Raw genomic sequence first — 14755 nt, forward strand, 5'->3', positions numbered from 1 at the left:
CTTATAATGTTGTTCTATCCTTATTACGTTTCTTGTTCTCTCCCAACGCATGCGATGTACAATTTACGTAGTGTCCGTCAAGAATGTATGTGCATGAAAGCTCTACTACTCAGAGGGCGCGTCCGATGGGGCTGGCGGCTTCCTGACCTCGCCATCGACGAACTCGACAGGGCCCTTCGGCATGGTCCCAATGGCCTTCTTCGTATCTTCATCGAGCGAGGGCTCGTCCTCAAACTTCCAGTCGAGCTCACCGCCGTACGGGCGCGGAAGGTCCTGCGGATCAATGAGGGTGCGCAGCACGGGTCCCGGATCCTTGCCGAGGACATGGACCTTGCGCCGTGTGCCCTCGTCGAAGACGGGCTACAAGAGGCGTTCAGCGTCCGAGACTGTGTGACTGACAGAAATGGGAAGGCCCACCTTGACCCAGCTCCAGATGGTGGGGAAGAACGAGGGCGAATTAACCACCGCGATGGTGCTGAGCGTCTCTGGGTAGTTTGCGGTCGCGAGGGCGGAGGCCTCCTGGAGGTGGCCGCGGAGGCTCCAGATGGCGCTGAGGGAGACGTGCTCGAGGTCGATGATGGTGGTGACGGAGGAGACGGGGGTGGGTGCGGTGGCGTGGGGGAGGTGGGAGCAGAGGCGGAGGACGAAGCGGGTCATCGTCTCGTAGAGGGCGACACTGCGGGGGTGAGCGGCGCGCGCGGGGGAGCACGGCGGACTCACATGCGCTGGTAGCGGCGGGGGGGCGGGACGGCGTCGAGCTCGGACTTGATGGGTGCGAGCGAGGCGAGGCGGTAGACGTACACCGGGAGCCCATTCTGCGACGCGTGAGGGCATGCGTGGGGTTGGGATCGTGGAGACTGACCTTGTCGCGACGGCCGGTCCAGCGGGGGTAGAACTTGCGGGTGGACTCGAACTCGTCGGGGTCAAAGGTCGCGTAGAGCGTGTCGACGCGGTGCTGTTTACGCCATGCCTCGGCGTCCTGGAACTGCTTGAGGGCCTTGGCGGGGTCGAAGCGGCGTGCACGCAGGAAGCGACTGCAGCGGCGTGAGGGGGGAGCTGGAGAGCAGGGCAGGCAACTCACAGGAGAGTGGGGTCGTCGTGGGACGCAGGGGCGGTGCCGGCGGGCGGCGCGTAGAGGTGCGCGTTGTGGAGGATGTCCTTGAAGGTAGCAAAGGCACGGTCGTGGTCGGGGGTGAGGTGGCCGAGGTGGCCCGCGAGGACGTCGGGCGCGATGGCGGTGGCCATGCGAGCAGCGAGCAGCGAGAGGCGGCGGCGGCGGCGGCGGTGGGCGGGAGACGGAGGCGCGGTCACGTGATGTGTCACGGGACGGGGCTGGGGCGGGCGAAAGAGCGGCCGGAAAGGGGAAAGGGAGGATTTGTGGGATAAGGGATAAGTGAAATGGGAGGAAGCTCGCGTAAGAGGACGTCATTGGAGAGGGACGGCAGGCGTGGCCGGGAGGCGAGCGAGGCGAGCGCATTCGCTCTCGGCGGCGGATTGTGCCACCGCGGCCAGAACTCGGCGCGATAATCCATCGCCCGCTGCCGTCCTCGTCCCTCGTCCCGTCCACCACCTCGTCGCCATGTCCCCAGCGGACACAGCCAAGGCCCGCTCGCCCACCCCCGCACCCGCCTCTGCCCTCTCGCCCCCCGCGACCCCCGCACCCGGCCCTGCGCCTGAACCAAAGTCCAAGGCCGCAACCCCCGCCCCGCCCTCCCGCCATCCCTCTCTCGCCCCCGGCCGCGAAGCAACCCCCGCCGTCGAGCCCCCGCCCGCCCCAGACGGGCCCGATGAGGTCGATGCCGTCGACACAGAGGTGTGTGCCCCGCCCCGTCCCCCGATCGCGCTGCTCACCCTCCCAGGCCGCGGAAGGCACTATCGATCTCGAGACCTTCCACCAGATCCTCGATCTCGACGAGGACGACACGCACGACTTCTCCAAGGAGATGGTCACCGCCTACTTCTCCCAGGCGAACACCACCTTCGACGAGATGGACGAGGCCTAGTGCGTCTCCCCTCGCCTCTCACCGCCGCAGCCCACTTACCCGCCCCACATACACACAGCAAGGCGAAAGACCTCACCAAGCTCTCGTCCCTCGGCCACTTCCTCAAGGGCTCTTCCGCCGCCCTCGGCGTCGCCCGCGTCCAGGCCTCGTGTGAGCGCATCCAGCACTACGGCCAGCTCCGCGACGAGGACACCGGCACCGACCTGACCGACGTTACCGCCCTCGGCAAGATCGAGCCCCTCCTCGGCCGCGTCAAGAAGGAGTACATCGTCGCAGAGTCGTGGCTCAAGAAGTGGTACGAGGAGAACTCCGTCCCCGCCGACGACGGCGAGTAGACGCCCCTTCGCCCGCCACGCCGTCAGACGAGGCCGCCTCGCTGCACATCCGTGCGGTCGCGTGCGCCGGGAACGGGTCCCTGGGCAGCAGACGACGAGGGAGCAGGCAGAAGGATGTACGCGGTGTACGTTATATGCTGATGTATCGCAAGCAAGCGGGTCTCCGCACTAAATTATACGCCCAATCCCTGTCCTCCCCGTGTATCTGATACGCCAGATCGCCGGGCTCACTGACAACCTCACTGTCCCATCTTGAGATCTCCTGCAGATGCTATGTAGCACACTCCTCATAGTGCGTAGTTCATGCGGCAAGATGGTAGCATTGCCACGTACTGGACATACTCTACAGGCCATCTTTAGCTGACTCCCCATGCCTTCTCTTCCTCTCCTCCGAGCAGCTCCCAGACTTGCTTTGCGATTTCTTTTCATCCGCGCTCATGAACAGCACCACCGTGCTGAACCGCGGCACGCGTGCAAGGTTGACCACATACTCACGGACGCGTCCGCGCGTCTCCTCGTCCGGATGTGCCTCGAGCACGTCCCGTAAGGCATCAACGATACCAGTGAGGAGCTGTGCCTCCAGAGAGGACTGGAACAAGGAAGGCAGGGCCGTCGGCGATACCTCCTGTGACAGTGCCGTCAATCAGAGTACATCGATGAGACGCACGAAGCTACTCACGTTCACAAGCCCACCGATCCTCCGCCGTCTCCCGCTTCTCCCACTCCCTCGAAAATCGAACAGTGTCTTCGGTTTTCTCAGCACCCCGTTCGCCTTCCGCGCGGCGCAGTCGCGACGGAGGCGCGGCTTTGTGATGCGGAGAGGCGGAGGGCAGCGCCGCAGGAGGACTCGCAGCCTTCTCCCGACTATCGTGTGCTTCCCGTTCGGCCTGAAATCCACCTCCGACGCCCGGCCTCGCCGCTGTCCGCGCTCCTTCGCTTCCTGGAAGGTCTTCGACTGAGGCGCTGGGCAGGGCGGAGAGGTCGATGCAGGACCAGGAGATGTTGTAGAGGCCGTGAGGACACGGGCGTCATCAAGTCATCGGTAGGTTTTGCAGTAGTTACAGAGGCGGTTTTAGACGTGGACGGTGCGGGAGGGTCGACGATCTCGATGGGGACTCGCCGACGTTTTGGCTTTTGGGGTGTTGCAGGTGCAGACGAGCTCGAGGCGAGCGGAGGTACCGGAATATCTGCAGGCTCTCGTTTCTGCGTGAGGTGTCAAGGATACACGACATGCACTGATAGACGCATTTACAAACCTGTTTCGGCACGCTCTGTGTCCTCGCCGCCATCTCGAACGCCCGCTCGATCTTCTCGAGCTCCGCCTTGGCCGCTCCGTTCGCAGGGTCAATCGCAAGCACACGCTCGAAATCTGCGCCGCGAGACTGGCGCGATGAGATCCCGCACACCGCACACGGAGCAGGCAGCCCGGCCACTCACCATCCTTCGCCTCCGCGAGCCTCCGCAGGCCGACCCTCGCCTGGCCGCGCCTGAACATCGCCTTGACGCTCTTCTTGTCCAGGGTCAGCACCCTGTCGCAGTCCCTCTCCGCATCCTCGTTTCTGCCTGGCCGTCAGCGCTGCAGAAGGCAAGGAGGGTGAGGGACCACGCACTTGCCTAGTTTGAGGTAGGCCGCGGCGCGGTTGAGCGGGTACGTGGGGTTCGCGGGGTCCGCGACGATGGCGGCGGAGTAGTGCCCGACGGCGGTGGGGAAGTCGCCCGCTTTGAAGGCGGCGTTGCCCTGCAGTGGTCGGGTAGAGGTGAGTGTCCGTGTTCCCTGAGGTTCATGGCCCGGATACGACGCACTTTGTCCTTCACTGCTTGACCTTTGGGGGACGACATGAATTGATTTGTAGCTATAGGGTGAAGTGTGCGGCTCCGAGTAGGGACGCCGCAGATATCTCTCGGGCGATGATGCACAAAAGTTCAGATCTAGTGAAGTGCTAAGGACCAGCAGCATACAGCACTGAGCTGCAGTGAGCACCCTGCTTACCGCCGTCGGAGGCAACGCGTCACAGCACGTGCACGATTCCTCCTTAGACGTGGTTTGCTCGACGCGCGTCGCTCCGTCGACTCGCTCAAACACTCGACACTCAAGACACTCGCACAGCGTTCTTCAATTTTGTTACCTATACCTATTCCCGCATATGCTGTCAGTGCCGGACGGATTACACTCCTGAAACTGCCTGCCGTATGGCCGATCACTGCAACATTCAAGTTGACTTACAACGATATTACTGATGTACCGCGGTTCTTGGTCATGGCTCTGAGTCAAGGGTTATGGTCATCTTGCATCTATCCATCTGGTACGTCGGTTTGAAGTTCTGGCATCACCCCCAGTGGTCGTCAAACGATTGAACAGCCTTGCTAGACTAGAAGTGGCTCACGCTCATCAGTTGTTCGGCGAGCGAGTCAAAGGACATAGATTGAATGGAAATTGCTAACTCCTCCGAGGAGTTGAGATGCAGTTGAGTACGTGCTTCGCCGTGATGTCTGTTGCATATCTTGTATTGCTGACAGATCTGCCCATCCAGGACTATTCGTCACTGGGAATATTATGGTATCCGCGTGTGGGACTGATATATAAGATTCGAATGCCTCAGGTTACAGTAATAGGATCGCCGATACAGGACAGCATCAGTCTCTGTGAGTTCCACACAATACCATCGCACTTCGTGAATCTGAACTAGTACCGGTAGTACCTGATATGCCACTCGACAAATCATGGTATCACAAGGTTCCTCGCTTCGAACCACCGAGTCTTGGTCCGCCATTTCTATCATTGCTGATGAACTATCCAATACGATGATTGACCACTTGTCACTAGGATAATGACTTCCCGTATACCTCTTAGCTGTCAGCCAACTGACAGTATTTAGACAAACTGCTGTCTGATTCTCACCTCACGATTTGATTCAAGGTTTGTGACTTGCATATAAGTACAGGCTTGCAGGGTGGACAATTCTGATATCTGTACTGCAGTACACCTCTGCTATCTGGAAGCAATGGCTGACCCCACACTTGAACTTGAACTTGATGGCAGCTGTGTGTGGTCACTCTTCACTGGTCTTGAGCTGTCTTACCTGTGAGTCATCCTCTGATTCTCTGTGCCAGTGAATGACTGCTGAGACCAATGCTCATACATAGACTATGTGGCATCACTTGTGCACAGACCATGTTCTACTTCTATAACTATCAAAATGATACACGTGCTGTAAGATCATTGGTATGAGGTCATATATACCATCCTTAGCAATATGCTCATTTATTTGTGTAGGTAGCAGTGATATGGTATGTTATCTTGTCAATACATCATTCTGTTACATGCTTTAGATCTAACTCTTGGATGATATGATTTTAGGCTTCTTGATACAGCAAAGGTCATTACAGAAGTGCATGTGAGTGGATTGTGCAAATGATCCACAACTTACCCTCACAGTTTCCTGTAGCAATCATGGCATTACTTTGTCTTTGCACGTGGCAACATATCTGCTCTGCTCCAAGCAGATCCGTAAGTCTCACATCCTATTAGCCTCCTATATTGCAGAATTGTACTCTTGGGTAGTGGTCAAGACTGACACTTCTGGACCAGATTTTTTGGTGTAAGGATATGATGGTCTTGCTCTTGTGTTCAATTCATATACCTTTCAAATGTCATTGGACAACAGGGTGAACAGCTTATAAAGGTGGGTCCAGGCTGTCCAATCACAACCACAATACAGTCCATACTGAAAGTCAAGCCTATCAGGGTATATTGATAGTCACAGTGCAATGGCAAGTTAATACAAACCTCACTATGTCAACATCAGGTTTCCTGATACCTGTCTAGGTACTTCCTGCAAAAGATCCATAGTCTTCTATGTAAGTCACAGAGTCAAGTGGCACCAGCATTTCAGTCTTGAGCAGCATATCAAAGCACTGAAAACAAGATACTCAATGATTACATTCATTATACCCTCAGTGAGATTATCTAGCTTGTTTCTCTTAGGCAGTATTGCCTTACTCACAAATGACTTGGACAGGTCATGCTTCTGCTGTTGTCGTCAGGTATGTTGCCATCTGAGTCTGTCCTTGTTTTTTTTTTACTCAGGCTGATTAACTTCAACCTCTACATGATGTTGTACTACAGGCTCATATCTATGTATGTGCATTTTGGTAGCTGCTGACTTGCCTAGATGTGCAAGAATTCTGACAACTAGTATGTGCCATGACAGGGACATCCTACAACTGGTATGAATGTCCCATACTGTCTTGTTCAAATTTTGACCCATCCATGACCTTGACAGCTTTTTCTCCTCAAAATCAGCTCAGTTTTACGGTGTTGACATTGCAAAGGATTTGGTATGTGCTCTATGACAGGCTGCCTCTTCTCATCAGATGGCTGAATCATGTTGTTGCCATGATTTGTCACAGGATGCTGTTGTCTTTGTTTATGCTGTATCACTTATCACTGATACATATATAACATGCATGTTATGCTATGCTTTACAGCACAGCAGAACTGGATTTCGAAGGTGATACCTCATGATCAGGATGTGATCACGTGAGCAACAAGGACTCATGCACTCTCTAGCACTGAGCACATCATCATGAAGCTATTTAACTACATCCTCAGCCGTGGAATATTGCTCTGGTGCGTATGTTATGTGTACTGTATCTCTGCAACTCATTGAGTAGCCCCTTCCTTTGTCAGTGTGATAAGTGCTGCATTACTTGTCATTGTCTGTGCACCAGTTACACACACATGCCTTGACAAAGCTTATATATTACACAGTACTGTCTAGATGCACGATACAGCACCTGCTATACGGAGATCCTGCAAGCATCAAGTGCAACATGTGTGTATCATCTCTGTATGTTTCGCATGTCAGAATGCATGCTAAGGGCCTTTCGACAGTGTATGCAAACTCTTTGCTCGTCATGTGTGTGAAAATGAATCTATCATGGTTTTTCGTAGTAATTGACCCGCCTCTCGCGAACTAGGTTGAACATACGGAACCATGTTAAACAACACACAATCAACGAGCCCGAGTCCTTGAGCTTTCTCCTCAGAGTAGTACGAACAACATGGTGTGTAATCATATGACTCAGATCCCCGTAATGCGAAGCACTCACACCTGTTCAAATGTTCCCTACTTAGACTGTCATGCCGAATAACAGACCCGGATCAATTATTCTAGGCGACCCACAAAGGACGGAGTATTGAACACGAACGAACTCTGCCTGTACTTAAACGGACATGTAATTCTTGCAACTTTTGAAGAAAATGACGTACCTACAGAAGCGCACGACGGGGCGACGTTTACTTGAGCACTCCCTCATTATACGATATCCTTCACTTCACTCCCATGCCCCGCGACTTTGAGCGAAGATGAGGAATGAGCTAGTGTTTGGATCACTTACTACTCAGCGTATGTGTGCTGTGTTGCGCATGGGGTCATCCTATCGAATAAACTTTGTCTTCGCGCCCTGGCACGCGCCACTGCTACGTGCACTATGACACATAAGCTGCGGACACTGCGAAGGGGCACTGCGAAGAAAAGCTGTGAGTAACCGGCCTAGTCAATATATGAAGACGTACCTCCAACACTCGAACATTCGTGCTTTGGGCCGCTTTCCTTGACTCGTCATGCCTTCACGTGGCCCCGGCTGAATCGTCCTCTCTATTTGGCGCCGCCCGCGCAGTGTACGGCTTTGAGGTCCCATATACGGGTTGGATATTGCCAGGCGCACAAATAACGCGCAAGGTCCGGTTGAGCGTATTGACCGTCTACAGGGCGCAACGGCCTAGCTACTCGAGGACCGCCTAGGCACATCCCTCCTCTCGCGCCGGCGAGTGCCCTGATCTGTGGGCTCCTCACTGTGTTCGTTCCCAGAAGATTAGGGATCTCACTCAATGTGCTCGCGCGGTTCATTAACGGGATCAGCGTGCATCACGGCGGCCACTTCTTCAGATCTGCGGACGAAACTGACGTACCTTTGTGGCAGGCGGACCTCACGCTCAGCCTGCGTCCGCGTACGTCGATGTGCTGCACCTGCATAGTGCGGAGGAATTATCGACGTGCAAGCGGGTGTCATTTCCTTCGTGCGTAATCCACAGCCGCGCGTACCGATAATTGCATGGAACCCAGCGCGCTACGGGGGATGTAAATGGCTATGATGGCGACGGCAATCTTACCCTCGCTTGAGAAGTTCGGCCTCGTCTGGACGAACATGGCTGCGACGGTCCTCGGATGGACAGAACTCTTGTGAGTATCCAACTGCACGTCGTGGCAGCAGAGAGTTGAGCTGTGTACGCAGGATGCTCCTCGTCACAATTCGTTGCGGTATCGTATGCCGCTGCGCGCCTCCGTGAACATCGAGTGGTCCACGGCACGCGATAATGGAGAACATGCGTTGCATGACCAATGCATGACTTTGGGATCTACTCCGAGATCTATCAATTTGTAAGGGTAGTCTAAGTGACTGATGACCTACATGACGGAAGCCCCAGTGTGATGCGATGCAGCATCAAGAGTAGATGAATGACGCTGGTTGACAGGATCGACGCGTACAAGATATGAGGCTCGACATGCAAGGCCCGTTGCCCAGTGCGATCAGACAGACACGGCAACATCATACATACATGTGGCTCAGACAGATAAGGATACATGATGTGCTTACCGTTTCCACTATGCTGATGGCCAATGCATGTCGGATAGTGGAAGGGATACCTGTAAGCTTCTCGATGTCAGTATTCGAAGAGCGAATCGGTAAGCCATTAGCACGCACTGTTTTCGGACGACCGCCGCCAACCAGGGTACGGAGACAGAGCAAGATATCACGAAGACATCAATGTGGAAAAAATTTGCTTCGAAAGCATCTTTACGCAGACAAGCTGCGTCGCACGTCGTCTGTCAACGCACTCTCGAAGAGGGCAGGACCACGCCCTCTTCCCCCGCAACGACACCAGCTCAAACACGAGACCCACGCCCACACGCGCGCTCTCAGTTCCTGCTCCATAGTACTTCCCCTAGCGCCCGAGGGCTTCGGGTTTTCCACCACCATGCCTGACTTTCCAACACCATCCTTACCCACGAGGGGCCAGAGGACCATGCTATATTGTGGGAGACAAGCGCCACCAAAGCATAAGACGCTTTCCGAGCACACCGACGCGTTCTCACAGACCAAAGTCCACGCCGACGTCCCGCTCGCTGCCTCCGAGCCAGCCAACTGGACTGCCCCGCCTTCCTGCACGTATGCACCATCCAGCACCCACACGCGCTGCAACATACCGGGATACGAGTCCTCACCCACAGCCTACTCATCACCCGTCTGCAACCCTGCGCCCCACACAGAGGAACCTGCCGCCAGGGAACCGCACCCACCAGCCGATTGCACTGCCAGGCCCGAGGGCACTCACCGTCGTCAGACTCGAGCACGAGGCTCTGTTACGGCGTCCCGAAGGAACCGCAACTCTGACGACAACGGGAGGGATCTGGAGCTAGTGGGCCGTCCTTCACGGAGATCTGCGTGGGTGAGAGGAACAGAGCAAGCGGTACCAGCCGCAGGATCACCGAACATCGCGCCCAGCGGCGACAGCGGGGAGCTTTCCAAAACCGAATGCTGCACGGAAGGGCGAGAACAGAGCCAGAAGAACCAGTTCGAGGAGACAGGTCTCCGCAGAACGTCAGAAACGAAGTTGTCAAGGAGCCATTCAGACGCCCCAGAGGCCTCGGCTGGGTACAGACGCAAACCTAATTGCCACAGCATGACCACGGACAGTGCAGAACGACAACAGCACAGTGAGAACCGAGTACGTGTGGTGGGTGATCGCTGTCCGCCTTCCTGTGCTGGAAGGACAGGAGTTGGGGGCGGCTGAACAGACACGGGAGGACCATACGTCTAGCGGCGAACCACCATCGTCACCAATCCCCCCTTCCATGCGTACTTCCGGGCCACGACCATCTCTTGTTTCGACGCGGTCCACACGCACCTGTACCCATATCCCTTCCTGGGCCCAAGCTACCTCCACAACGTTGCGCCGCGCCTTCCTGTGCGTCCCGTTAGCGTCCAGACAAACACACGCACGCCCCGTGCTCCAGCCAACCACTTAGCCGCGGAGCCATGCAGTTTCGATGCGCCAGCCGACGCTTCTAGGCTCCAGCCCCTGCTCGCTGCCTTGGGGAAAGCAGCGGACACAGAGGCAGCCTACGGCGAGCGGAAAGCCACATAAATATCGCCGGGGGTGAGCCATGCCCTACGACCTGGCCCTCGGAGGTGAGCCCGGGGGCTCGGGCTGCTCGTGCCCAGTGCGGAATGCTCGTAGCGGGAATACGCGTCGAGAAGGTTATACAGGATGTCGTTCCAAGCCGTCAGAATGCGCTGCGGCCAGTATCGAGCAGAGAGCGACGATAGGCAAAGGAGGCATCGAGGCCTGTACGTGACCTATCCGCCTGGTACTGCTCCTTGGTCACCACCTGTCTGGATGTGCGTGGCTCGTTCACTCTCGGAGCTCAAGCCCGTTATGAACCCGCGACGCGTCTCTGGTGCCCACCCCGCAGCCCGCCATCATCGCAGACGGATCTCGCGCTTTCCGGCATCGCCTTCCCCCACCTCATGCTTGGACGCGCGCCCGAAGGCATGGCATCCTGCGCGGTGACGATAATGCAAGAGACGAGGGGTCCCTAGGCAGACGCTGGCGGAGATCTGTGCGTACATGTCTGGACGACGCGTCGACTGGTACGCGGGAATGGGGCACTTTCCGGAGATGCGATGAACGGCGCTGAGAGAGATCACCACGAGCAGATCACCAGAGCAGGCAGTAAGGATTGTACCGAGGCTATGAACTGCAAGATTCAGGCCACACGACTGCGCACCGTCAGGCAAGGACTCCCATCCATATAACGTGCCATCGCTCGGGGCACATCACCAGACGCGACGCTGTAGTCCCTGAGCGGAGTGATGAGCACAGAACAGCCCCATGAATGCTTAGGGTTAGATTCCACTCCGGTTAGGGAGCGTATCATGTTGGCTGAAGGCAGCAGTTCGGTGGCTGGCGAGGCGTGCGCGCGATGTCGTGAACCGGGGGAGCCTGGAGCGATGGAGGCCATCGGAAGGACGCAGGAGTCGTTGCAAAGTGTAGAGCGCCCGATACGGAAGGGGTGAAATGGGGTGCGAGGGACTGGTGTGCGTCGACATCGAGGTTGAGGTCTGAGTCGTGTTGCGGTCTCGCCTGTGGCTGAAGATCCCCGCGGCGGAGTCCGACACGATCAACGGCACCACGTGATGAACGCGGTTGTGGCTTCGAGGTGGCCAAGCGCCCACCCTATCGGGCCAGGATCTTGGCTACACTCACAGCAAGCATAACACAGTATCTGCACGTGCGATACCCTATGCGATACCGTATGAAATACTTAAAGTAACCTCGCTCCGGATACTGTATATGCGGATACCGAAATCGTAGATACTTTAAGTATCCCAGAATGGAATGCTTAAAGTTTCCCATTATGGTATCACAGGCTGGGATACTTAAAGTGTCCGCGCCGATTACGAGTGACACTGTGACCGACAATAGATGAGAATGAAGACAATTAGTTCAGATGGACCATTGACCGCCACACTCGGAACTCGAAGCCTCGCTGAAGGGAATTACGTAATACTGGTGGCACAATGCACGGTGGCGGCAAGTCACGTCGCGTCGCGGCATGTCACGTTGCGTCGCGGCAGGTCGCGTCAAGTCGTGTCATGGCAAGTCGCGTCGCGTCATGTCGTGTCGTGTCGCGTCGCGTCGTGTCATGTCACGGCGTGGCATGTCATGTCATGTCATGTCGCGTCGTGTCATGTCATGTCAAGTCAAGTCGTGGCACGGCGCGGCGCGTCATGTCATGTCTCTGTTGTACTGTGTTTGCCCCGACGAGTCTCTTGATTCCGAGTTGGTCAATCCTATGAGTAACTGAGTGCCCCCAAGCTTAATTCTTTGATTCACACAGCTGTTATAACATGTGGCTAGATCTATGGCATATTCCTACTGTATTTAGTCACTTGGTCGAGAGGACTGGAGAACCGACAGGCTCGAAAGAGTGGCTCCGAGGCAAACACAGTACAACAGAGACATGACATGACGCGCCGCGCCGTGCCACGACTTGACATGACATGACACGACGCGACATGACATGACATGACATGCCACGCCGTGACATGACACGACGCGACGCGACACGACACGACATGACGCGACGCGACTTGCCATGACACGACTTGACGCGACCTGCCGCGACGCAACGTGACATGCCGCGACGCGACGTGACTTGCCGCCACCGTGCATTGTGCCACCAGTATTACGTAATTCCCTTCAGCGAGGCTTCGAGTTCCGAGTGTGGCGGTCAATGGTCCATCTGAACTAATTGTCTTCATTCTCATCTATTGTCGGTCACAGTGTCACTCGTAATCGGCGCGGACACTTTAAGTATCCCAGCCTGTGATACCATAATGGGAAACTTTAAGCATTCCATTCTGGGATACTTAAAGTATCTACGATTTCGGTATCCGCATATACAGTATCCGGAGCGAGGTTACTTTAAGTATTTCATACGGTATCGCATAGGGTATCGCACGTGCAGATACTTTGTTATGCTTGCTGTGACTGCCTCAGACAATTGAATCTCGGCCGTTCTGAGCATTGATGCCCTCTCAACATCTTCATGCACTCTCCATTTCGCTAGCTTTCTGTGATTCATGGCTACTTGTGGATATGCTGATTGTATTCTTATCTCATGAAGGAAGTCCTTGATTCACCGAGTAACCTAACCAGCCAAGACTCAGATCCCCGTTCGTGTCCGAGTCGCCTCAATCATGTCATGTACACTGCACTTTCACCTCGCGAACACTACCTCTTCACTGCGCGCGAGTCAGGCTGAAGTCATCGCGCAAAGCTATCATCCCGCCGATTGAACATGTATCTCTCAACTCGGTGACATCTCCGTGCGCACAGAATTTGCCCCGGTACGTGGTTTCACTGGCAAGGCGCAGTATATCAATTGCTATCGGTGCGACGGCAGTGCAGATTATATCCGCGACAATGTCTTCACGATTTTAACAAGCCCAACATTACAAGAGCGAAGGTTGTAATACGCCGACAAACCTAAGCACTACGAAACTTGACTATGTCGAACTAAGCACCACGGTACTTGCTCCGACGGTCGTCTCTTGCTGTCCGAACTCTTCGCAGGTATGAGACCTGATACCGAGTTGTGTTTCACCTGCCACCGATCGCGGACCCAACCACTGAAATCTTTCCTGAGCGTCGTCGCAGAGGCAATCTGAGCGCAAGCTGGCGTGCTTGCACGCCATCTACTGGCCCCGAGCCCCGAGTCCATAAAACATGATCATCGGAGTACGATGATCTCGTCTCCCACAAAGCATTTCATTCCGGGGGAGGATAATATGAGACCGCGCAGGCCATCGACTTCGCCGCGAGAGCGGACGCCCTCGGACGCCTGGTTGCTCCGGGATCTGGGAACACGCACACGTTGATAATTGGATTCCGAACACTGGCCAGGAGATACAGTATTGTCCCCATATCCGTCGCCCCCAAATCCGACACGACTGAGATTGCGCATAAGGCTACCTGGTCAGACACTGAGAAAGCTTCGCTTCCGAGGCGTACCGAGAGCTGTCCGAACAAGACACAGATGTGCACAAAAGAGGCACGAAACAACCCGATCTGCAGCGAGACGGAGGCGGAGATAGAGGCCAGCGGAGGGTTCAGGAGAGGATTCGCAGGAGACGTGGGAGCCCGAGTGTTGCCAACAACAGATCCGAGGGAGGGATGTCTGCCAGGACGTCCAGGCAGCGCGGCACACGCCGGACACTAGAAGCAGTCTGGGGCTTCTTGAGAGGATAGACGTGGCCGACGTATAGCAGGAGTCGTGATTGACGTACATTCGGAATGGAGCAGCAGGCTTGTGACCTGAGTTCATAGGTAATGTAAGGACTGCGTACGGCGACAGTAACCACGGCCCAGGCCTGAAATCATGGGCTGTACCAAAAGATGGGACATGTCTCCGAATGCCGAATGAGCGGTGTGTCCAGCGGCCGCGGACGTGCGCCGAAGGTCACGCAGAGGGGAATGCAGCCCGATGCGGTCAGTTGGGTCTTCGCGGGAAGGAGAGGGGGAAGATCCGGATGCGACTAGATGAGTGCGCGGGCGATCGCGCAAAGATACGGGGTGGGGGAGGACAGTACGTGTCGTTGCGTAAATACGCGCAGTTCCATCGACAGGGTCCATCATCAGGCTGCAGAGGAGACGGGGACAGACGATGCATTTTGAGCTGATGGTGGGCGCAGGGAGGGTGATGGTCGTCGCACAAGCAGCGCAGGTGTCAGTGTGTCAGGGAGGTTTATAGGACGGGGGCAGGGATTGGGCGGCGGTGAGGAGAG

The 14755-nt window shown here is 55.9% G+C and overlaps 5 protein-coding genes across 5 annotated transcripts; 2 read left to right on the forward strand and 3 right to left on the reverse strand.

Moving 5' to 3' along the window:
* B0H18DRAFT_938120 (CRAL/TRIO domain-containing protein) lies at nt 1-1299 on the reverse strand. The gene is made up of 5 exons (XM_048041831.1): nt 1082-1299; nt 863-1034; nt 721-815; nt 418-676; nt 1-360 (listed from the first exon to the last, which is right to left on the reverse strand). The coding sequence occupies exons 1-5, from the start codon at nt 1243-1245 to the stop codon at nt 106-108; spliced, it is 945 nt and encodes a 314-aa protein (XP_047888643.1). The 5' UTR covers nt 1246-1299; the 3' UTR covers nt 1-105.
* A 280-nt stretch (nt 1300-1579) lies between these two features.
* Nucleotides 1580-2338, forward strand: B0H18DRAFT_1086946 (signal transduction histidine kinase; the record flags this gene model as incomplete). The annotated part of the gene is made up of 3 exons (XM_048032117.1): nt 1580-1813; nt 1860-2002; nt 2062-2338. The coding sequence occupies 3 exons, from the start codon at nt 1580-1582 to the stop codon at nt 2336-2338; spliced, it is 654 nt and encodes a 217-aa protein (XP_047888644.1).
* A 343-nt stretch (nt 2339-2681) lies between these two features.
* B0H18DRAFT_1123320 (uncharacterized protein) lies at nt 2682-4177 on the reverse strand (the record flags this gene model as incomplete). The annotated part of the gene is made up of 7 exons (XM_048034675.1): nt 2682-2963; nt 3018-3278; nt 3332-3541; nt 3595-3707; nt 3776-3897; nt 3949-4076; nt 4142-4177. 7 exons carry the CDS (start codon nt 4175-4177, stop codon nt 2682-2684), a joined length of 1152 nt encoding a protein of 383 aa, XP_047888645.1.
* Nucleotides 4178-5089: 912 nt separating this feature from the next.
* On the forward strand, nt 5090-7702 carry B0H18DRAFT_685107 (uncharacterized protein). Its single transcript, XM_048039168.1, has 21 exons — nt 5090-5255; nt 5318-5420; nt 5483-5561; nt 5613-5626; nt 5697-5733; nt 5785-5846; nt 5928-5937; nt 6004-6021; nt 6084-6109; nt 6165-6196; nt 6252-6295; nt 6358-6382; nt 6465-6476; nt 6550-6565; nt 6622-6676; nt 6749-6849; nt 6909-6968; nt 7029-7056; nt 7110-7173; nt 7233-7257; nt 7319-7702. Exons 2-21 carry the CDS (start codon nt 5341-5343, stop codon nt 7419-7421), a joined length of 891 nt encoding a protein of 296 aa, XP_047888646.1. The 5' UTR covers nt 5090-5255; nt 5318-5340; the 3' UTR covers nt 7422-7702.
* A 296-nt stretch (nt 7703-7998) lies between these two features.
* On the reverse strand, nt 7999-10745 carry B0H18DRAFT_958153 (uncharacterized protein; the record flags this gene model as incomplete). Its single annotated transcript, XM_048042667.1, has 11 exons — nt 7999-8195; nt 8313-8370; nt 8446-8470; nt 8514-8808; nt 8999-9048; nt 9107-9212; nt 9241-9598; nt 9770-10071; nt 10311-10368; nt 10406-10525; nt 10671-10745. The coding sequence occupies 11 exons, from the start codon at nt 10743-10745 to the stop codon at nt 7999-8001; spliced, it is 1644 nt and encodes a 547-aa protein (XP_047888647.1).
* Between the last annotated feature and the right edge of the window lie 4010 nt (nt 10746-14755).

Source organism: Fomitopsis serialis (assembly GCF_022376445.1).
Source record: "Fomitopsis serialis strain Sig1Antser10 chromosome Unknown B0H18scaffold_95, whole genome shotgun sequence".
Lineage (NCBI taxonomy): Eukaryota > Fungi > Basidiomycota > Agaricomycetes > Polyporales > Fomitopsidaceae > Fomitopsis > Fomitopsis serialis.